The following is a 17,883-nucleotide window of genomic DNA, read 5'->3' as shown; positions in this document are numbered from 1 at the left end:
TTTATGGTCTATAGAACCAAACCTGTTGCCATTGAGCCAAATCTGACTCATTATTGCTATAAGTATTTTAATTTAATAAAGTATAAATATTAAAATAGAGCATTATCTGTGCACAATATTTAATGTATATAACAAAGTATAGTTCAAATTAAAAAATTTAAGTTAAGTATTGTTTTTATTAGTTGCCCTTCGGTTGCTTACAAAGCATGGCAGTCCCGTCTGTTCATTCATTGTAGAACTGCTCTACAGGGCGTAGAAGCAGATTGCCAAACTTGTCTTCTGAGGTGCTTCTGGGTAAAATGTAGTTTAATTAAAAATACTGTATGCTTAATGGACACCAGAACAATCAAGAAATGTACACTTTGTTCCATTTTAGTAATAGTGTGTAACATTTTAAAATCAAATTTATTGAGATATAATTTACGTATTTTAAAATTAACGCACAGAACTTTCCCATCATTCCAAAAGTGTTTCTCATTCCCTTTGGTAGACATTCCCAGAACTTTCCCTCCTGTCCCCACATAGTCAGTGATCTACTTTCTGACGACAGCAGCTCGTCTTTTCTAGAGTTTCATATGAACAGTGATAGAATCCAGAACCTTTTGTGTTTGGCTTCCTTTTCTCAGCTTATTCATTTTGAAATTCATCCACGTTGTTTTTTTAGTAGTTTTTCATTTTTATTGTTGACTACAATTACCGTACATTGTTGAGATGTCCTACACTTTGTTGATGCAGTCTCCTGTTAGATAGTTGGGATGGTTCCAGGTTCTGACTCTTGTGAATAAGATTATTATGAACATATGTGTATATTGTTTTTATTTTTCTTGAGTTTAGGTCTAAGAGGAGAATTGCTAAGCAATATGAAAAGGGTATGTTTAATTTGGCAAACTTCTATTCCCAATGGCTGTAACAGTTTACACTTTCACTGGCAGTGTTGACGTGTTCCACTTACTCTGAATCTTCACTGGCCCGTGATATTCTTAGTCTTTCTCGTTTCAGCTGGTGTAGTGAATGTGTGGTTGTAATATAAAATTTAAAACATTTGTATCCTAAGTAGTTAAAATTAAGGAAAAGCTTGTAGTTGCATGATGATGAGCTTTTGTTACATATAAAATTTGGTAGTTTTAAACACTTTACTAAAAATTGTATATAATGGTCATTTCCAAACAATATAAAGTTGTACCTCATACATTTCTCTTCTTTTGGAGGGGGGCAACTCCCTCATATACATTATTTCCATTTTACAAAGAAGTCCATACATGAGACACAGAGAACATATTCCACAGGTTTAGCAAGTTCTTGAATGAATACATTGGTAAAAGAGTGAGAATTAGAGCAAAGGAAGGATAATTAAAAAAAAAGTTGGCCTGGTTTCTGGATTTTTAATTATGTCGAATAGACTGAAAATTTTAAACTTGACTCAGATGACATTGTATTATGAAAAAATAAAACTTTACTTCAAATAAATTAACTGACTCCTAAGTTTTCTATAGTGAACTGTAATTTAAGTTTTGGATTATTTTAATACGTCTTTTGCCTTGTAAAATTTCAGTGTTATTAGTACGGGGATGAAATGCTTTGAAACATCTGCCATCATAAAGATTTTAAAAACATTAATTTTGTTATCAATGGAATTATGTTCCTGCAAAATACATGTTATAAATTCTAATTCCCATACATGTGGTTATGATTTCATTTGCAGTGAGTTTTCTTTGTTATATGAATGTAGCAATTTCAAAATAGGGTATTTTTTGAGCCTTTTGCCTTTGAGATATAAAAAGAACAAGCCAGGTCAGAGAAGTGAGTACAGATGGAGTGGGAGAGATGCCAAGCTACATGAAAATCACCAAGGAACAGAGGAACAGATGTGGACAGAGACAAGGACCTTTCCCCAAGCCGACAGAAAGAAAGCCTTCCTCTGGTGCTGGCGCCCTGAATTGGAACTAAACAATGAGAGAATAAATTTCTGTTAAAGCCATATACTTGTGATATTTCTATTTTAATGGCATTAGATAACTGAGACCCAGAGTAATGAAACAAGTCACATATAAATACAGTTTCAACACAGAATCTGATATGTGAATCACTTAGTTATTTGAATTTTTTTTTCTTCTCAGGAAAATTATAGTCAAAAGAAAAAGCAACTGTGGGGAGTCTGTATATTTATTGCCTCAATTGACCTGGATGAGATGCCATTCACTTTTACTGAGCTACAGAAAAACATTGAAACCAGGTAAAATTTCTTAAATAAATATTTCTTGACTTTCCTCTTGGTAGACTTAAAGGAATTTGTGGGAAATGCTAAAAGTAAATAAACAAAGAACTTGGGACAAATAATGTACTATTATTCTTTCACAGATCCTTTTAGAGAACTACGTTTATGGTTTCCTTAAAAAGGCTGATGTTTGGTCCCCAGAAAATTTTCGTCCTGTTTCTCATTATTCATCTACAAACTTTCTTAATCGGAAAGGTTGATAAACTGGACCAAAAAAGGGAAAATTTACTTGCATGTAATATTAATTAATGATTCAAATAATTTCCACATTCTGTTGGGACACCTTTTTTGGGAATGGGTCCAAATACAGATCTTTTCTAGTCAGTTGGCAAAGTAGTTGTTTTCCAAATTTCTTGACATAGACAAGTGAGTGCTTCCAACATTTCTTAGTTTAAATTTATTAAATAAAATAACTAAATTTATATATTTAGTATACAAGGGGGTGCCCCTAAGAATCTGATGCTCATTTGTTTCCTGATGTGAGGGGGATAGTGCATTTGGAGTTTGTTATACCAGGTCAGACGGCTAATCAAGCTTTCTATTTAGAACTTCCGAAGACTGTGTAACAAATTGCAATGAAAAAGGCCTGATTTGTGGCAGATGGGATTGGCTTTACCACATGATAATGCACCTGCTCACACAGCGATCTTGGTGTGCCAGTTTTTGGCAAAAAACAGCATGCATCTCTTGCCCCACATACCTTACTCACCTGGCATTGCTCCGTGTGATTTCTTTTTGTTTCTTTGAATGAAGAGGGACATGAAAGAACAGTGATTTGATGATGTAGAAGAGGTGAAAAAAATGAGAGAGGTGCTGTCAGCCATTCAAACTGATGAGTTTGAAAACTGTTTCTAAGAATGGAATTGCAGATTTGACAAATGTATTAAGTGTGATGGAGAGTACGTTGAAGGTGATAAGGTTGTTCTGTAAAAAAAATTTTTAAATACTTAGCTTTGAAATAAAAATTCTGGTAGGTTTTTTGTTTTGGATACCCCCTTGTAATTCAGTTGAAAAAAATTCTGAAAATACAGGTAACTTTCTATAGTTATTCATTCATTTAATAAACTTTTCAGTGGCCCAAAAGTGTAACTCTGAAAGAAAATAGATTTAGGGGTTAAGGTAGATTTGGGGTTTAAATATAGTTAGTTAGACTGTGCCCTTTTACAAGCTAATGGAGCACATTGTTTAACCTGGCCAAGTTTCAGATTCCTCATCTGTGAAATGGAAATTATAATACCTTTTTTATATAACCTCAAACACATCAACAACCCCTAAATAAGAAAGAAAAAAAGAAAGGGAAGGAAAAAGGGGTGGATGGAAAGAAAATGTATTCAATTGAGGGTGCTCATAGTCCTGTGCTAAATTCTAAGAATCTAGAGATGTGACTCTGACCTCAAGAAACTCAATCCAGTAGGAGAGAGAAAAAATACTAATAACAGAAGGACAATGCTATACAGCTGTATATCGGCTCTTAAATATATAGGACAGAAACTTTAGGCTTTTGTCTGTAAGACATCTTTTTCTATACTTTTTCCATAAGTATTTGTAGAACACCACCACATTACATGCTTGAGATCTCCAAATCTACCCATAGTTAGAATAATGTGTTTCTCCAGAGATGTTACATAGGCCATTGCTTCCCAAACATGCCAAGGTGAAGGATTAGTCTTTCTTATTTGCAGTATGCCATGGACCAATATTTAAAAACAACAAATGAACTGCTAGAAAAACAAACCTTTTTAACCAAACTCAAGCCTCCCTCCTTTTTAAAACTGAGTTTAAGCAGGCATACGATTGCTATTAAATTATCATAAAATTGATGAATGATTAGTTTTATTGTCTATATTTATATTTCCATGTAGACGGATAACAAATAGTCTCCATAAGTCCCTGGAGAACAGTTTAATAAGTAGCATTTTTCTAAGCTCTGTTCTGGTCATGGGTCTTTTGGATTATGACTTTTCCTTCACTCTAGTTTTCCTCTTATTTTGGGGAGTGGCGAGATTAGAGGGAGAGACACTTAAGTTACCTCTAGAAAAAGATGACTTTCTTATAATAATTCAGAGTTTTCGTGTGTTCTCAGAGTAGGCATCACTGTACCATACACCGTACCTAAAGGAATTGAGAAAGGCTCTCGATAAGTGTTACTCATAGTCTGTTTATTTCATTTTCTCTGGATATACCTGCACATTTGCTTCTTTCTCTTTTCTCATCATCCAAATCTTTCCTACTTTCCTGTATTTGCTTTTCTGCATAATTTGACTGTCCCTTCTGTATTGTGGTGTCTTTGGAATTACCTTCGTTTAGATTCTGTGATCTTGCTGGTTAGCTAAACTATTTTGTGCAGTTCTTGAGATTAGTGTCTGACGCAGTCTATCTTTTTGGATGAAGGCCCTAACTCCTCATGGCTTCCTCAACAGCTTGTGGGTGGGTCTGGTCACTGCCCTTTGCTTCATTGACTGCTGTTGGATATTCTTTAGACATGCTTGATTAGAAGTGAATGTGTGCAGTACAGTCGATTGTTATCTTTGGTGTCCTGTATTTTAAGTTGTGACAGAAAGATTATGTATTGATGTTTCAAATTGTTTTTGTTAGGTGCCTTAAGTCAGTCCCGACTCAAGTTAACCCTGTGGACAACAGAAGAAAGCACTACTTGGCCTTGCGCATCCGCCCAATTGTGTTATGTGTTATATTTGACCTCATTGTTGTAAGCCCTGTACTAATTCATCCCTTTGGCAATCTACTCTTTTTTGCCTAACTCTCACGTTTCTGAACATGATGTGTTTTTCCAAGGACTGGTCTCACCAAATAATATATTCAAAGTTTGTAAAATGAAGTCTTGCCATAATAGGTTCTAAAGGACGTTCTGGTCAATACTTCTTCCAAGACAGATACGTTTTTTTCTGGTAGTTCATGGTACTTTGAACATTTTTCGCCAGTACCATAATTCAACTACACTGATTTTTTGGTCTTCCTTATTTAGTATCAGTAAGTTATACTATTGAAAATAGTATAACTTTTAGTTCAGGCACACCTTAGTCCTTAAAATGACATTCTTGCTCTTTAACGCGTTAAAGGGGCCTTGTGCTGCAGATTGGCCCAATGCAATATGTTGATTTCTTTCTTTTTTTTTAGAATTGGATAACACTTTATTGTTATTTTTTATTTAATCATTTTATTGGGGGCTTGTACAGCTCTTATCACAATCCATACATACACGCATAGTGTCAAGCACATTTGTATATTTTTTGCCATCATCATTCTCCAAACATTTACTTTCCACTTGAGCCCTTGGTATCAGCTCTTTTTTTCCCTCCTACCTCCCAGTTCCCCTCTCCCTCATGAACCCTTGATAATTTATAAATTATCATTATTTTGCCCTATCTTACACTATCTGACGTCTCCTTTCACCCACTCTCTGTTTTCTGTTGTCTGTCTCCCCAGAAAGGAAGTTATATGTAGATTCTTATAATCGGTTTCCCTTTCCACCCCTCCCTCCCTCTACCCTCCTGGTATCGCCACTCTCAGCACTGGCCTTGAAGGGATCATCTGTCCTGGATTCCCTGTGTTTCTGGTTCCTATCTGTACCAGTGTACATTCTCTGGTCTAGCCGGATTTGTAAGGTAGACTTGGGATCAGTAAACACACGTGGCTTTCTGCATGTGGACATTGCAGAGGGAGCACTGTTAGGGCTAACCATCACGTCTAAGTCAGTCTCCTAAAGAGCCAGAACAGCTTGTGGCAAACTCTTCATCAGTGGGTTGAGCTTTGAAACAACAGATGAGAGTCTTTGAAGCCATTTTTAGCAATGGGGGATGCCCACGGACTGTGCAGTAATGAGAGCTCCAAACGCCAAGTGCTCCAGAGACTTTGGGTTTCTCATTTGCTGTACTGGGGAGGAAGTAGATGCAGCCATGAACGCAAGGCCACACAAGGTTGATGGAAGAATGGTGCAACCAAAGAGAGCTGTCTCACGAGAAGACTCAAATACTCAGGTGCCCATATAACTGAAAAAGGTCTTTATCAGTGGCATTGAAGAAGACACTGAAGAATATCACCTACAGGATTATTTTGAACAGGATGAGAAAATTGAAGTAAGAAATCATGACTGATTGAGGGGCTTTGCTTTTGTAAATCATGACTCTGTAGATAAGATTGTCATTCAGAAATACCATACTGAACCACAACTGCTAAGTATCGAAAGCCCTGTTGACGCAAGATGTGGCCAGTGTTTTTTCCAGTCCAAGAAGTCAGAATGGTTCTGGACACTTCAGTGGTGGCTGCAGCAGTGCTTTTGGTGAGATTGACAACTTTGATCAGAGCAGAAACCTCAATGGACGTGGTAGCCTTGGTGGCAATCTAGAGGGTGGATATGGCAGCAGTGGGGATGATTATAATGGATTTGGAAATGATGGAATGATTTTGGAGGTGGCAGGAGCTACAATGATTTTGACAGTTGCTACATCAATCTTCAGATTTTGGACCAATGAAGGGTAGAAACTTTGAAGACAGAAACTCTGGCCCTTAGGTGCTGGGTGTTAATACTTTGCCAAACCATGAAACTCAGGAGGCTGTGGTGGTTCAAGCAGGTGCAGTAACTATGGCAGTGGCAGAAAATCTTAGTGACGACCAGGAAACAAAGCTTAGCGGAAGAGGAGAACCAGATAAGTGACAGAGAAGCTACAGGTTACAACTGATTTGTGAACTCAGCCAACCACAGTGGTGGCAGGGCCCAGCTGTTACAAAAAAACATGTTTTAGACAATATTTATGTGTATGGGCTAAAAAACTTGAGGACTGTATTTGTGACTAATAGTTTCTGTCTGTTGCATTCCAACAAAAAGGTTTTCATGTTTTTTTCTTTTGCTTCCATGTTGATTGCTATATGTAATAGTTTTATCATTATGTGGACAAAAGTTTTTTTAAAAATGCTGTGAAAATAAAACAAACAATAAAAACCCACCCCACAAGTAAACATCTTTCTTGTATTCTCTGCTTTGATATTAACAATGATATCCCTCATTTTTCTGAATCCTGCCTGAATTTCTGACAGTTCTCTTTCAGTATGCTGTTGCAAAGGTGGTTTAATGACCTTTGAAAAACTTTAATTGCATGTGAAATTAACAATACTGATAATTTCCACATTTTGCTGGGCCTCCTTTCTTTGAAAGTAAATCCAGGTCGCTTCTGACCAGGTAGCTGGCTTCCAAGTGTCTTGGCGTGGATGAGTGAGTGCTTCCAGTGTTTCAGCAGCTTGTTCAAACATTTGAATTAGTCTTCCTTCAGTTTCTGGAACCTTGTGTTTTGCTAGTTTCCTTCGTGCCATAGATCCTTGATCATATGCTGCCTACCTGTGAAATGGTGGAATGTCAAGTGGTTGTTGTGGGTACAATGGCCTGGGTGTTCCTTCCATTTTCTTTTAATGCTTCCTGCTTCAGTCAATAGTTTGAACACAGAGTCTTTTAATATTGTAACCGGAGGGATGACATATTGCTCAGGTCTTTCATCTTAAGATGTTTCATTTTCTCCCTATTGGTTACTTAACTAGGTTTTTATACATAATGTTTATTATAAAACTCTGTCTTCTAGAACTGCTCTTACATGTTTATGTTCACTTCTCCCCTTCATTTTTCCCCATTCACTTTAGCTACTCTGTAATTAAGAGCAAGTTTCAGAGTCTTCTGACATCCATCTTGATCTTTCTTAACTGTCTTTTAAATGATCTTTACGTATGATTTTCTTATGTCCTTCCACAGCTTCTCAGGTCTAGAGTTGAGCTGTTATGTAAATTCAGGTGGGATACACTCAGGTCATTTTTTGACTTTCATGCACTTGTGATTTTCTCCAACTTCAACATGCTTTTTTATATGAGCAATAGATAATCTGTTCCATTGTTAGCCCCTGTCCTTGTTTTTCATTTTTTATTTTAAACGTTTCCATCATCTCTTCCCATTTGTGTCACTTTGATTCCTGTGTATTCCATCTGGCGTAGTCCATGTATGTAGTTGCTGCTTATGTTACTGGAAAAAGGTATTTGCAATGAAGAAGCTCTTGGTCTTCTGTCACCTGAGCTCCAGCTTTATCACCAAGGCTATATTTTCCAATTACTCTTCCTTCCTCTTTCCACGTTTCACATTCCAGTTGTCAATTGTCATTCCATTATCAGTGCATCTTGATTGTGTGTTTGATCAGCTTCACCTTGAAGATAGTTGGTAGGCGCTTCAATTTTTTAATCATTAGCTTTAGTGTTTGGTGTGTAAATTTGAATAGTTGTATTTAACTGGATTTCCTTGAATTCGTGTGTTTTGTTATCAAAGATAGCATGTTACTTCAAGGCAGATCTTGATATAGGAATGGATTTTACGCTAGACTTTTAATTGCAGACCTAACCTAAGAATAACTAGTTCTTACGACGTGACCCTGCTTGATATTTGCCCTCATGAAGAGATCATTGAAGATATGGGTGCTATATCAAAGTGTAATGAAGAAAATTAGATGGTTCCCGACTGTCAGAAAGAATAGTCTCTAGCAACATAAAGGCTTGTCTTCAAACAAGCAGCCATCTAAATGATTTGTTAGCAAAGCCCACACAGAATAAGCATACTAACCTGTGTGATGCAAAGTTGGTAACTAATAAAATCCAAATCTGGAGGAGGAAAGCGTGTTAGAGTGTCACCTGAACACTCCGTTTGCAGAAGGCTGTGAATGACAGAGAAAGCCCCAAATCTATTTGCAGAGTGCTCACATTGATACAGCAATGCCTTCTGCCTAGGGATGAGTGTAACCCTAACAGACAGGAGTGCATTGAAAAGTAGACTAATGTAGACATAGTTAGGGCAAAATGTAGCACGCTTTCATTTGTCCTTCCTTTAGACTCATTTTAATTTGGTTCTACTTTTTGTTATTTTTTCCTCTTTTTATTGTATGTTTCTTTGATGTGTTTGCTGTATATGAAGTCCAGGGTAGGCAAACCTATAGATACAGTAACAGGATTAAGGATTTCTTATGGTTATGGCAAGAGAGCTAATAACAAATACAAGAAACAAGAGTCAAAATCAAACCTTGAGCTTATCCCATCTGAATTTTGAGAACATCTCAAAAACAGATTTTACACATTGAATTCTTCTGACAAAGACCTGAAGAGCTGTGGAGAAAGCGAAAGGTCATTTCAAAGACAGGAAAGAAAGAATAGATCAAAGCGGGTGTCAGAGGAACTCTGAAACTCCCTCTAAGTTGCATAGTAGCTAAAGTACCTGGAAGAAAGGAAGAAGTCAAGGAAGGAACTGAAGAGAAAATTTCAAAGGACAACTCAAGAAAACAAAGCCAAATATTACAATAAAATATTCAAGGACCTAGAATTAGAAAACCCAAAGGGAAGAACACGCTTAACATTTTGAAACTGAAAGAACTCAAGAAAAAATGCAAGCCTTCAATTGTAATTTTGAAAGATAGGCAAAATATCGAATGATGCAGGAAGCATCAAGAGAAGGTGGAAAGAATATACAGAATCATTGTACCAAAAAGAACTAGTTGACAGTGCATTATTTCAGGAGGTAGCATATGAGCAAGAACCAATGGTGCTGAAGGAAGAAGTTGCACTGAATGCATTAGCCAAAAACAAGGTCCAGGAATTGACGGTACACCCATTGAAATGTTTCAGCAAGCTGAAGGTGCATTGGAAGCACTCAATTGCTTATGCCAGGAAATTTGGAAGACAACTACTTGGCAAACTTACTGGAAGAGGTCCATATTTGTGCCCATTCCAAAGGTGACCCAACAGAGTGCTTAAACTATAGAATGATATCATTGATACTGCACACAAGTACAGTTTTGCTGAAGATCACCCAATAACGATTGCAGCAGTACACTGACAGGGAACTGCAGTTCAGTCTGAATTCAAAAGAGGACGTGAAGCAGGGGTTATCATTACTGATGTCAGATAGATCTAGGCTTTGAAATTGATCAAACAGTGAAGTTGCACTGATAATTATTGGCAATTGGAATGTGAAAGATGGAAACAGGGAGGAAGAATATTGGAAAATATAGCCTTGGTGATAAAGAAGTTGGAGATCAAATGATAGAAATCTACAAGACTGAAATCTTCATTGCAAATACGTTTTCCCAATAATATAAACAGCAACTACATATATGGACTATGCCAGGTGGAATACACAGGAATCATGGAGGCAGCAGTGAAGAGATGAAAAGACAAGTTGCGTTAGATAAATCTGCACAAAACCTCATGTAGAATATTGAAGAGTTGCTAAGGTGCGCCTGCCCCGAGCCATGGAATTCTTCACTGCGTCATATGAAGACCAGAGCAGGATCAGTGTACTTGGATTGTGGTGTTGGAGAAGTATATTGTTGACAGTACCATTACTGCTGAAAAGGTCAACCAGATTTATCTTGGAATAAGTATGGCCAGGGTGCTCCTAAAAGTCAAGGCTTGGTCTTATATGTCAGGAAAGAAGAATGGGTTTTCCATAACACTTAACTGTGTTCATGCTGAACTTCTACATAGAGTAAGAGGTATACTTTGTGGGTAATACTCGTGTTATGAGCTGCTATTGGAATTCTTTTTTTTTTTCCTTTGGTTTTTCAAAAGTTTGATTATATGTCTTGGTGGCTCTCTTTTGGGTTATATCCTTTGTGGGGTTTGTTGAGTTTCTTGGGTGTAAATCTTGTTTATGATATTAGAGAAATTTTCTGCAAGCACATCTTCAGAGATTCTGTTCTTTTTTCGGTCATCTCTTGGTATGGAATTTCAGCCAGGCATAGAGTATTCTTTTTGATAGTGTAGCACATAACTTTTTCTCATTTTTCATTCTTTTTGCAGTTAGAAATCAACTAATTTATATAGAAAACTTTATAAAGAATGGTTTAAAGTTAAGTACCTAAATTAAAGATTTCAATCAGCTTTCCTTTTGCTTTCTCCAAAATTCAGTCTTAAAAACAAAGGGGTCGCACAACTCTTTAATATATTTAAACCATTGAATTGTAAGGTGTGTGAATGGAAGGGATGTACATGAAACTGTTAAATAAAATCAGCGGGGATGTGGCAAACATCGGCAAGTGGAAAAGACGGGGCCCCAGAGAAAAGCTATCAGAACCAAAATACAGTAAGGAAGGTATCTGAATGGTGAAGTGGGGCTGCTGCTTGAGGTGGAATGTCAGGTCTAGAATAGAGGAGGAATGTCTTGTCAGATGGGTGTGGGTGTAGAGATTGAGCAGATTGAGGGACGACCTGCAGGTTGGTAGACTAATGTCAGGGGCTGAGCAGATAAAGGGGCATCGTAAGAGTTAAGCCTGAGTGTTATGAGGAGGACATCCCTGAGCAGAGTTTGTTCTTATCTGTATCCACACGTAACTTTAGCTTCTTAATCTAACGTCGTAATAATCCATTTATATTCTTCTGCTATCTTTATTCTTGGCAATAAGTAAAGCTAGGCATAGATGGATAGAAACTTGTTGATATTTTTCCTCTTTAAGTTTTAGTAAAATGCAGACATATTTCTTTGAAGAGATGCTAGTGATTTTGTGCATAGCTAATATTTTAAAGATTGAGATATATATGCTTTGGAAATGAAATAACGCTTTTAAGATACTGATTTTACTTTTTTCTCTTTATAGTGTCAATAAATTCTTTGACTTGCTAAAAGAAATTGACACCAGTACTAAAGTTGATAATGCTATGTCAAGACTATTGAAGAAATACAATGTATTATGTGCACTCTACAGCAAATTGGAAAGGTAAAGTAAAAGTATTAGAATTACAGTTGTGTTTTGATTCCTTGTGGGAACGATTTTAATATTTTAGCTACATAAGCAACTCTGTATCCTAATAAGGGAGAGAGGGGAAGAAGCATGTCCTTGGATGTTCTGAGGATAGGTAGTATGGTGGGAGAGCTGAGGGAAAACAAGTAATTTCTTAGAAAAATGCTTCTGTTTCCCCCTATTCTTGGTTGGTATGTCAGTAGAACTAAAGAGGTATGATTTTGAAAAACCAATCCACTGTCACGGAGTCCATTCTGACTCATGGTGGTAGGGGATCACTGCTCTTGTGCTTTCTGGGGCTGTCACTTTAGGGGACTAGAGAGATTCGCCTTTCTCACGAGGAGTGGCTGGTGGTTTTAAACTGCTGACCCTGTGGTTAGCAGCCCAACATGTAACCCACTGTGTTGCCCATGCTCCTTAGAGGTGTGATAGAGGGTGGAGGGAAAACTCAAAGATTGGCCTATGGATTTTGAAGGGAATGATGTCTTTTCTTACTTTTGGTCTTTAATTGTAATATGATAACATCAACCATCGTTATCATTTTTTAATCAAGTAGAAGCACTTCCTATAGGATAAGAGGGAAATTTTAAAGTTATTTTAAAAATTCATTACATAAGTAATTTGAGTATGAAATGTGAGTTAATTGTAGAGCACGTGTAAAACAGAAAGGTGTAAATCAGAAACTAAATTACTCAAAATTTCAATAATGGAAACAATTACTATTAATATTTAAATTATTTTTCTCCTTTTCATGTTCTTTTTACAGAGTAGATATTATATGTTTGTTTGTCTTGTGTTTTTTAACCTAACAAGGACTAACTAAATACTTCCATATCCCATAAATTGTTTATAAGCCTTTCTATTCATATCTGAGAGTTTATCATAAGAATTTGTGCTAAAAACAAAAAAGACTTTATGCAAAGATTTTTATCACAATATCCCCACAAGCAACCTAAACAAACCCACTGCCGGCAGAGTTGATACATGTAGAAACCCTTCAGGATGGAGTAGGCCTACCCCACAAGGCTTCGCGAACTGTAAATCTTTATGGAAGCAGACTGCCAAATCTTTTTTTCTGGTACAGCTAATAGGTTTGCATTACTGGCTTTTTGGTCAGCAGCCAGATACTTAGTCACTTCACTACCAGAAACAACTTACTAATAATGACTAGTATAAATAAAAGATTATGATCTAAACATGAAATATTCCAAACAAAAAAATTTAATGAGGCATAACAAAAATCTCGGAAAATTCTTCCAATGTTAAATAACACAGGTTATGTTATCACGGCAATATGTTTAAGGGAAAAAAAACGATTCTAAAGTATAAAATGAGATTACTGCAAGGAAGTGCACCAAAATGTTAACTCAAGTTCAGTACAAATTTCTCTCAGCCAATTCTTGAGAAAATTCTAGTCTATAAATATTAGAATATCAAAATAGATAATGATCAGGTTATTTCTACATATAGAGCTTTTGGGTGAATTGGTATGAGTGACTTGGAATGAAGTTCTAATATTTCTTATTACAATAAGTGTAGCGGACCGCCTACAGCTTGTTGGCTTTGTTATCTGAAATCAGGAATCTGTTTGGGTGTTTGTTCCTGTTGGATCCCTCTCTTTTTGCCATTACACCTTCCAGTGATGTATTTATAATCCTCATAGGGACTAAGGAAAAATTAGAAAAGGAAGGAATTAAATAATCTCATAATTACCGACTATTATCTATGTTATTCAAATGGTTTACCACTCTATTTTCCTATAAACAAAGAGCTATAACAATTACTCTAAATAAACTAAGTAAGGCAATCATTTATCTTTTTAACCCACCGTGTTAATACACTATTTTATATGCATGTGTATATGTGTGTGTGTTCTTGTCTTTATTTGAGTGGTAAATGTAGTTAGTCTTGAAAGAAAAAGAAAAGTATATAAAGAGTGAGCTAATATATTAGAAAACTCAGATGCTAAAATAAGAAGAAAAAGTTAAAGCTAGCTATTGGCACTGTTACATATGAGAAAGTCAAAGCTTAAAATATTGAGTGGCCAATCCTGGAGTGCTGAAGCTCTTCCTACCCCTCTTCCCCATTTGTCCTGAAGGCCAGTGTGAATACCGGTTGGTAAGAATTTTCTGCAAAGCTATTGTAATATTCTACAAAAAAGAAAGGGCTTCAGTAGAGTTTAGTGAAGGGAATTTGTCAAGACAGGTTTGGGTTCTTGTTTGAGATCCAGCATGTGTGCTGTGATCACGAACAAGTCAGTGTCTTTAGTGCTATGTGTTTTAAATTTATAAAATGAGTTCTTAAAGATTTTAAAAAATGTTTTCAGTTAGCTTTTAAAATGCAAAACATTCCTGACCATGCTCCCCTCTTAAAGCGCTCCAATGAAAAATCAGATCTCCCGCACAAGAAAATCCATTGTGCTTTGTTGGGCTCATGAGATTACTGAATTTTCTTATCATAGAAAGACGTGTCTTTCTACACCTATAAAGAGCCCCAGTCTAGCCTATCCAGAGGAGCAGGTCTCCACTGTCTTATAGGGTCACTATGAGCCAATCAATTTTAATTATGCTGATGGTGAAGAGTATCGGAAGTCCTATGGACAGCAAAAGAAACAAACAAATCTGTCTTGGAAGAAGTACAGCTAGAATGTGCCTTGGAGGCATGGATGTTGAGACTTTGTCTCACACACTTTGAACATGTCTGGAGAGACCAGTCCCTAAAGGACATAATGACTTCGGTAGGTAAAGGGACAGCAAAACAGAGGAAGACTCTTAGGGAGACAGAGTGACATAGTGGCTGCAACAATGAGCTCAAACATAATATGATATAATGTAAATTAAAATCTTATGGAACTGTGTTTTGTAAAATATACATACTTCAAGAAACTATCAGCTGCTTAACTTCAAAGACAGTAAGTGGCTATTAGTGTCAGGTTGTGCGCTAGGTGCAAAGAGTACAAAATCATTTGATACAGTGATTGTAAAGAAATAGGCAGTAAAAGTTAATTATCGTTTTATAAAAATCCAGTAATGTATCCATGCTGTCTTGTAAGGATCATATGAAGGGGCCTCAAAAGTTTCATGAAAAAATTCTACTTTTTAAAAATTTTTCCATGTAAAAGGAAATAGAGGAAAGAACTATGGGGTAAAGGGCATTTATAGAGGTCTTAATAAAGGCATGTACATATGTAAATATATTTATATATGAGGATGGGGAAATAGATCTATGTGAATATATTTATAGGTTTAGTATTAAGGTAGCAGATGGACATTGGGCCTCCACTCAAGTACTCCCTCAATGCAAGAACACTTTGTTCTATTAAACTGGCATTCCATGATGCTCACTTTCCCGACATGATCACTGAAGACAAATTGAGTGCATAAGCAAATGTGGTGAAGAAAGCTGATGGTGCCCTGCTATCAAAAGAGACAGTGTCTAGGGTCTTAAAGGCTTGAAGTTAAACAAGTCACCATCTAGCTCAGAAGCAACAAAGCCCACATGGAGGAAGCACACCAGGTGTCAAAGGGATCAGGGATCAGGCATCAAAGAACAAAAAAATCAGATCATTGTGAATGTGAGGGGTGTGTGTGTGTGTGTGTGTGTGTGTGTGTGTGTGTGTGTGTGTGCGCGCGCGCAGGTGCAGATTGGGGACCCAAGACCCATCTGTAGGCAACTGGACATCCCCTTACAGAAGAGTCATGGGGAGGAGACGAGCCAGTGTGGGTGCAGTGTAGCAATGATGAAACATACAACTTTGCTCTAGTTCCTGAATGCTTCCTCTCCCGCCACCCCCCCTCCACTCTAATGATTCCAATTCTACCTTACAAATCTGGCTAGACCAGAGAATGTACACTGGTTCAGATAGGAACTGGAAACACTGGGAATTCAGGACAGATGATCCCTTCAGGACCAGTGCTGAGAGGCGATACCGGAGCGTGGGTTAGAAAGAGGGAACCGATTACAAGGATCTACCGTAACCTCCTCCCTGGGGGACGGACAACAGAAATGGGTGAAGGGAAATGTTGGACAGTGTAAGATAAGACAAATAATACATTTTATAAATTATCAAGAGTTCATGAGGGAGAAGGGAGCAGGGGTGGGAGGGGGAAAATGAACTGATATAAAGGGCTCAAGTGGAAAGCAAATGTTTTGAGAATTGAGAATGATGATGGCAACAAATGTACACATGTGCTTGACACAGTGTATGTATGTATGGATTGTGGTAAGAGTTACACGAGCCCCCAGTAAAATTACTAAATTTTAAAAAGTACATTTTTCGATTTTTTTTTAAAAGCCCATTCATTTTAAAGCAGTAGTCATGCACAGGGTAAAGTATTAAATTGTTCTGTGTAAGAATGAATGGATAGTGTTAAGAGTGGGATCTGGTCAGGAAAAGCTAGAAGAAAGCAGTGTCTGAATGGAGTTTAAAAAAAACAACAGAAATTCACCAAGTAAAATGTGTAGGGTATTAGAACGGAACATACTAATCAGGGTGATTGATTAGCCTGTGCACAAAGCCAAAAAGTTTTGCATGATGTATTTTGAAATGACATGGCTAAAAGGTAGAAACTGAGATGAGATTAGTCATCTGGCTTCTTAGGAAACTTGCTAAGGAACTTGATTTTGTCCTGCAGCTGATGGAGAGTCATTTACTTACTGCCTTTACAGTGGACAGTAACATAGCCAGATTTAACCTTAGGCTAGTAGAAGGTCAATATCTTCCAGCTTTTTCATGTTCCATCTTCTCTGTCCCAGTGTTGCTGGTTTGTTTTGCCTTACTCTCCTCTCGCTGGTGGAACCCAGGCTGACAAGGGAGCTGGAGTTTTAAATGTCGAGGAGCAGAGCCTTTGAAACCTTTTCTCATTGAAAGGTCAAAAACCCCAAACCCACTGCCATTTAGTCAATTTCAACTCCGAACAACCCATTTTGGGTTTCTGGGACAGTCAATTTATACATAGCAGAAAGCCTCATTTTTCTCCCTCTATTAAAGACCCTTTTCAAGCTTTCTGTTCTGAAGTTTTAAACTGGCCCTTTAACCTCTGCTCTTTCAGTCAGACTTTCCCCTCTTATCACGGAACAGGCTAAAAGGCCCACGTTGCTAGAGATCATCTGTAATTATTTTTGCCCAATACCAAATTCACTAATGTTAGCTGTATCTGTTTTTGTCTGTATGCCTTTGAATTCATTTTTCTCCCACAGACAGAAACAGCATATAGAACATCTAAGCTTTTCTTTTTCTTATCCAAACTTTTCTTAAATCAGTTTTATTGAAATATTTCATACCATACAATTGATGTTTTAGAAGATATATAAGATATATAAGAAGATATATAAGCCACCCCACTAGTCTACTTTTTATTCCTGTTGATTCACCTCTTCTAGGTATTTCATATTAATAGAATCTTGCAATTTATAATCTCTTGAACTAGTTTCCTTTCACTTTATGTTTTCAAAGTTAATTTGCATTGTGACATGTACCTCATTCTTTTTTTTATTGCTGAATACTATTTCATTGTATGGCTATACTACATTTTATTTATTCATTGTAGATTTGACAGCTATTTGGGTTATACTTTGACTGGTTCAGCCATGAAGATACAATGAAATAGAAACCTGAATTTGTAAAATGTGAATGTACTGGAACTACAGCTAGAAAGGAAACGTTACAGGTTAAAGCCCTGGAGTAGAAGATTGGAAGAGGCCTGCTGAGCTCTTTCAGGAGCTCAGTATTAAATTCCTGCGAAGACTCTGGGACTGACACACACTCACAGCGACACGTACGACTACAGTCTTTGAGCTACATGCATCAGACTCTGCCAGTCAAGAGATTTTGTT

The 17,883-nt window shown here is 37.0% G+C and overlaps 1 protein-coding gene across 3 annotated transcripts in view; it reads left to right on the top strand.

Moving 5' to 3' along the window:
• Positions 1–17,883, top strand: part of RB1 (RB transcriptional corepressor 1) — a 164,466-nt gene that overhangs the window by 15,075 nt on the left and 131,508 nt on the right. For all 3 annotated transcript variants that reach the window (XR_012780135.1, XM_075533250.1, XM_075533251.1), the window contains exons 3-4: positions 2,118–2,233; positions 11,905–12,024. Coding sequence is in view for 2 of the 3 variants with exons in the window: in XM_075533250.1 (XP_075389365.1) it covers positions 2,118–2,233; positions 11,905–12,024 (236 nt within the window). In the remaining variant the exon portion in view is untranslated. The remainder of the gene's footprint in view (positions 1–2,117; positions 2,234–11,904; positions 12,025–17,883) is intronic.

This window comes from Tenrec ecaudatus, chromosome 15 (assembly GCF_050624435.1).
Source record: "Tenrec ecaudatus isolate mTenEca1 chromosome 15, mTenEca1.hap1, whole genome shotgun sequence".
NCBI lineage: Eukaryota > Metazoa > Chordata > Mammalia > Afrosoricida > Tenrecidae > Tenrec > Tenrec ecaudatus.
Note: the sequence above shows the minus strand (reverse complement) of the source record. Positions and strands in the feature narration are given on the sequence as shown.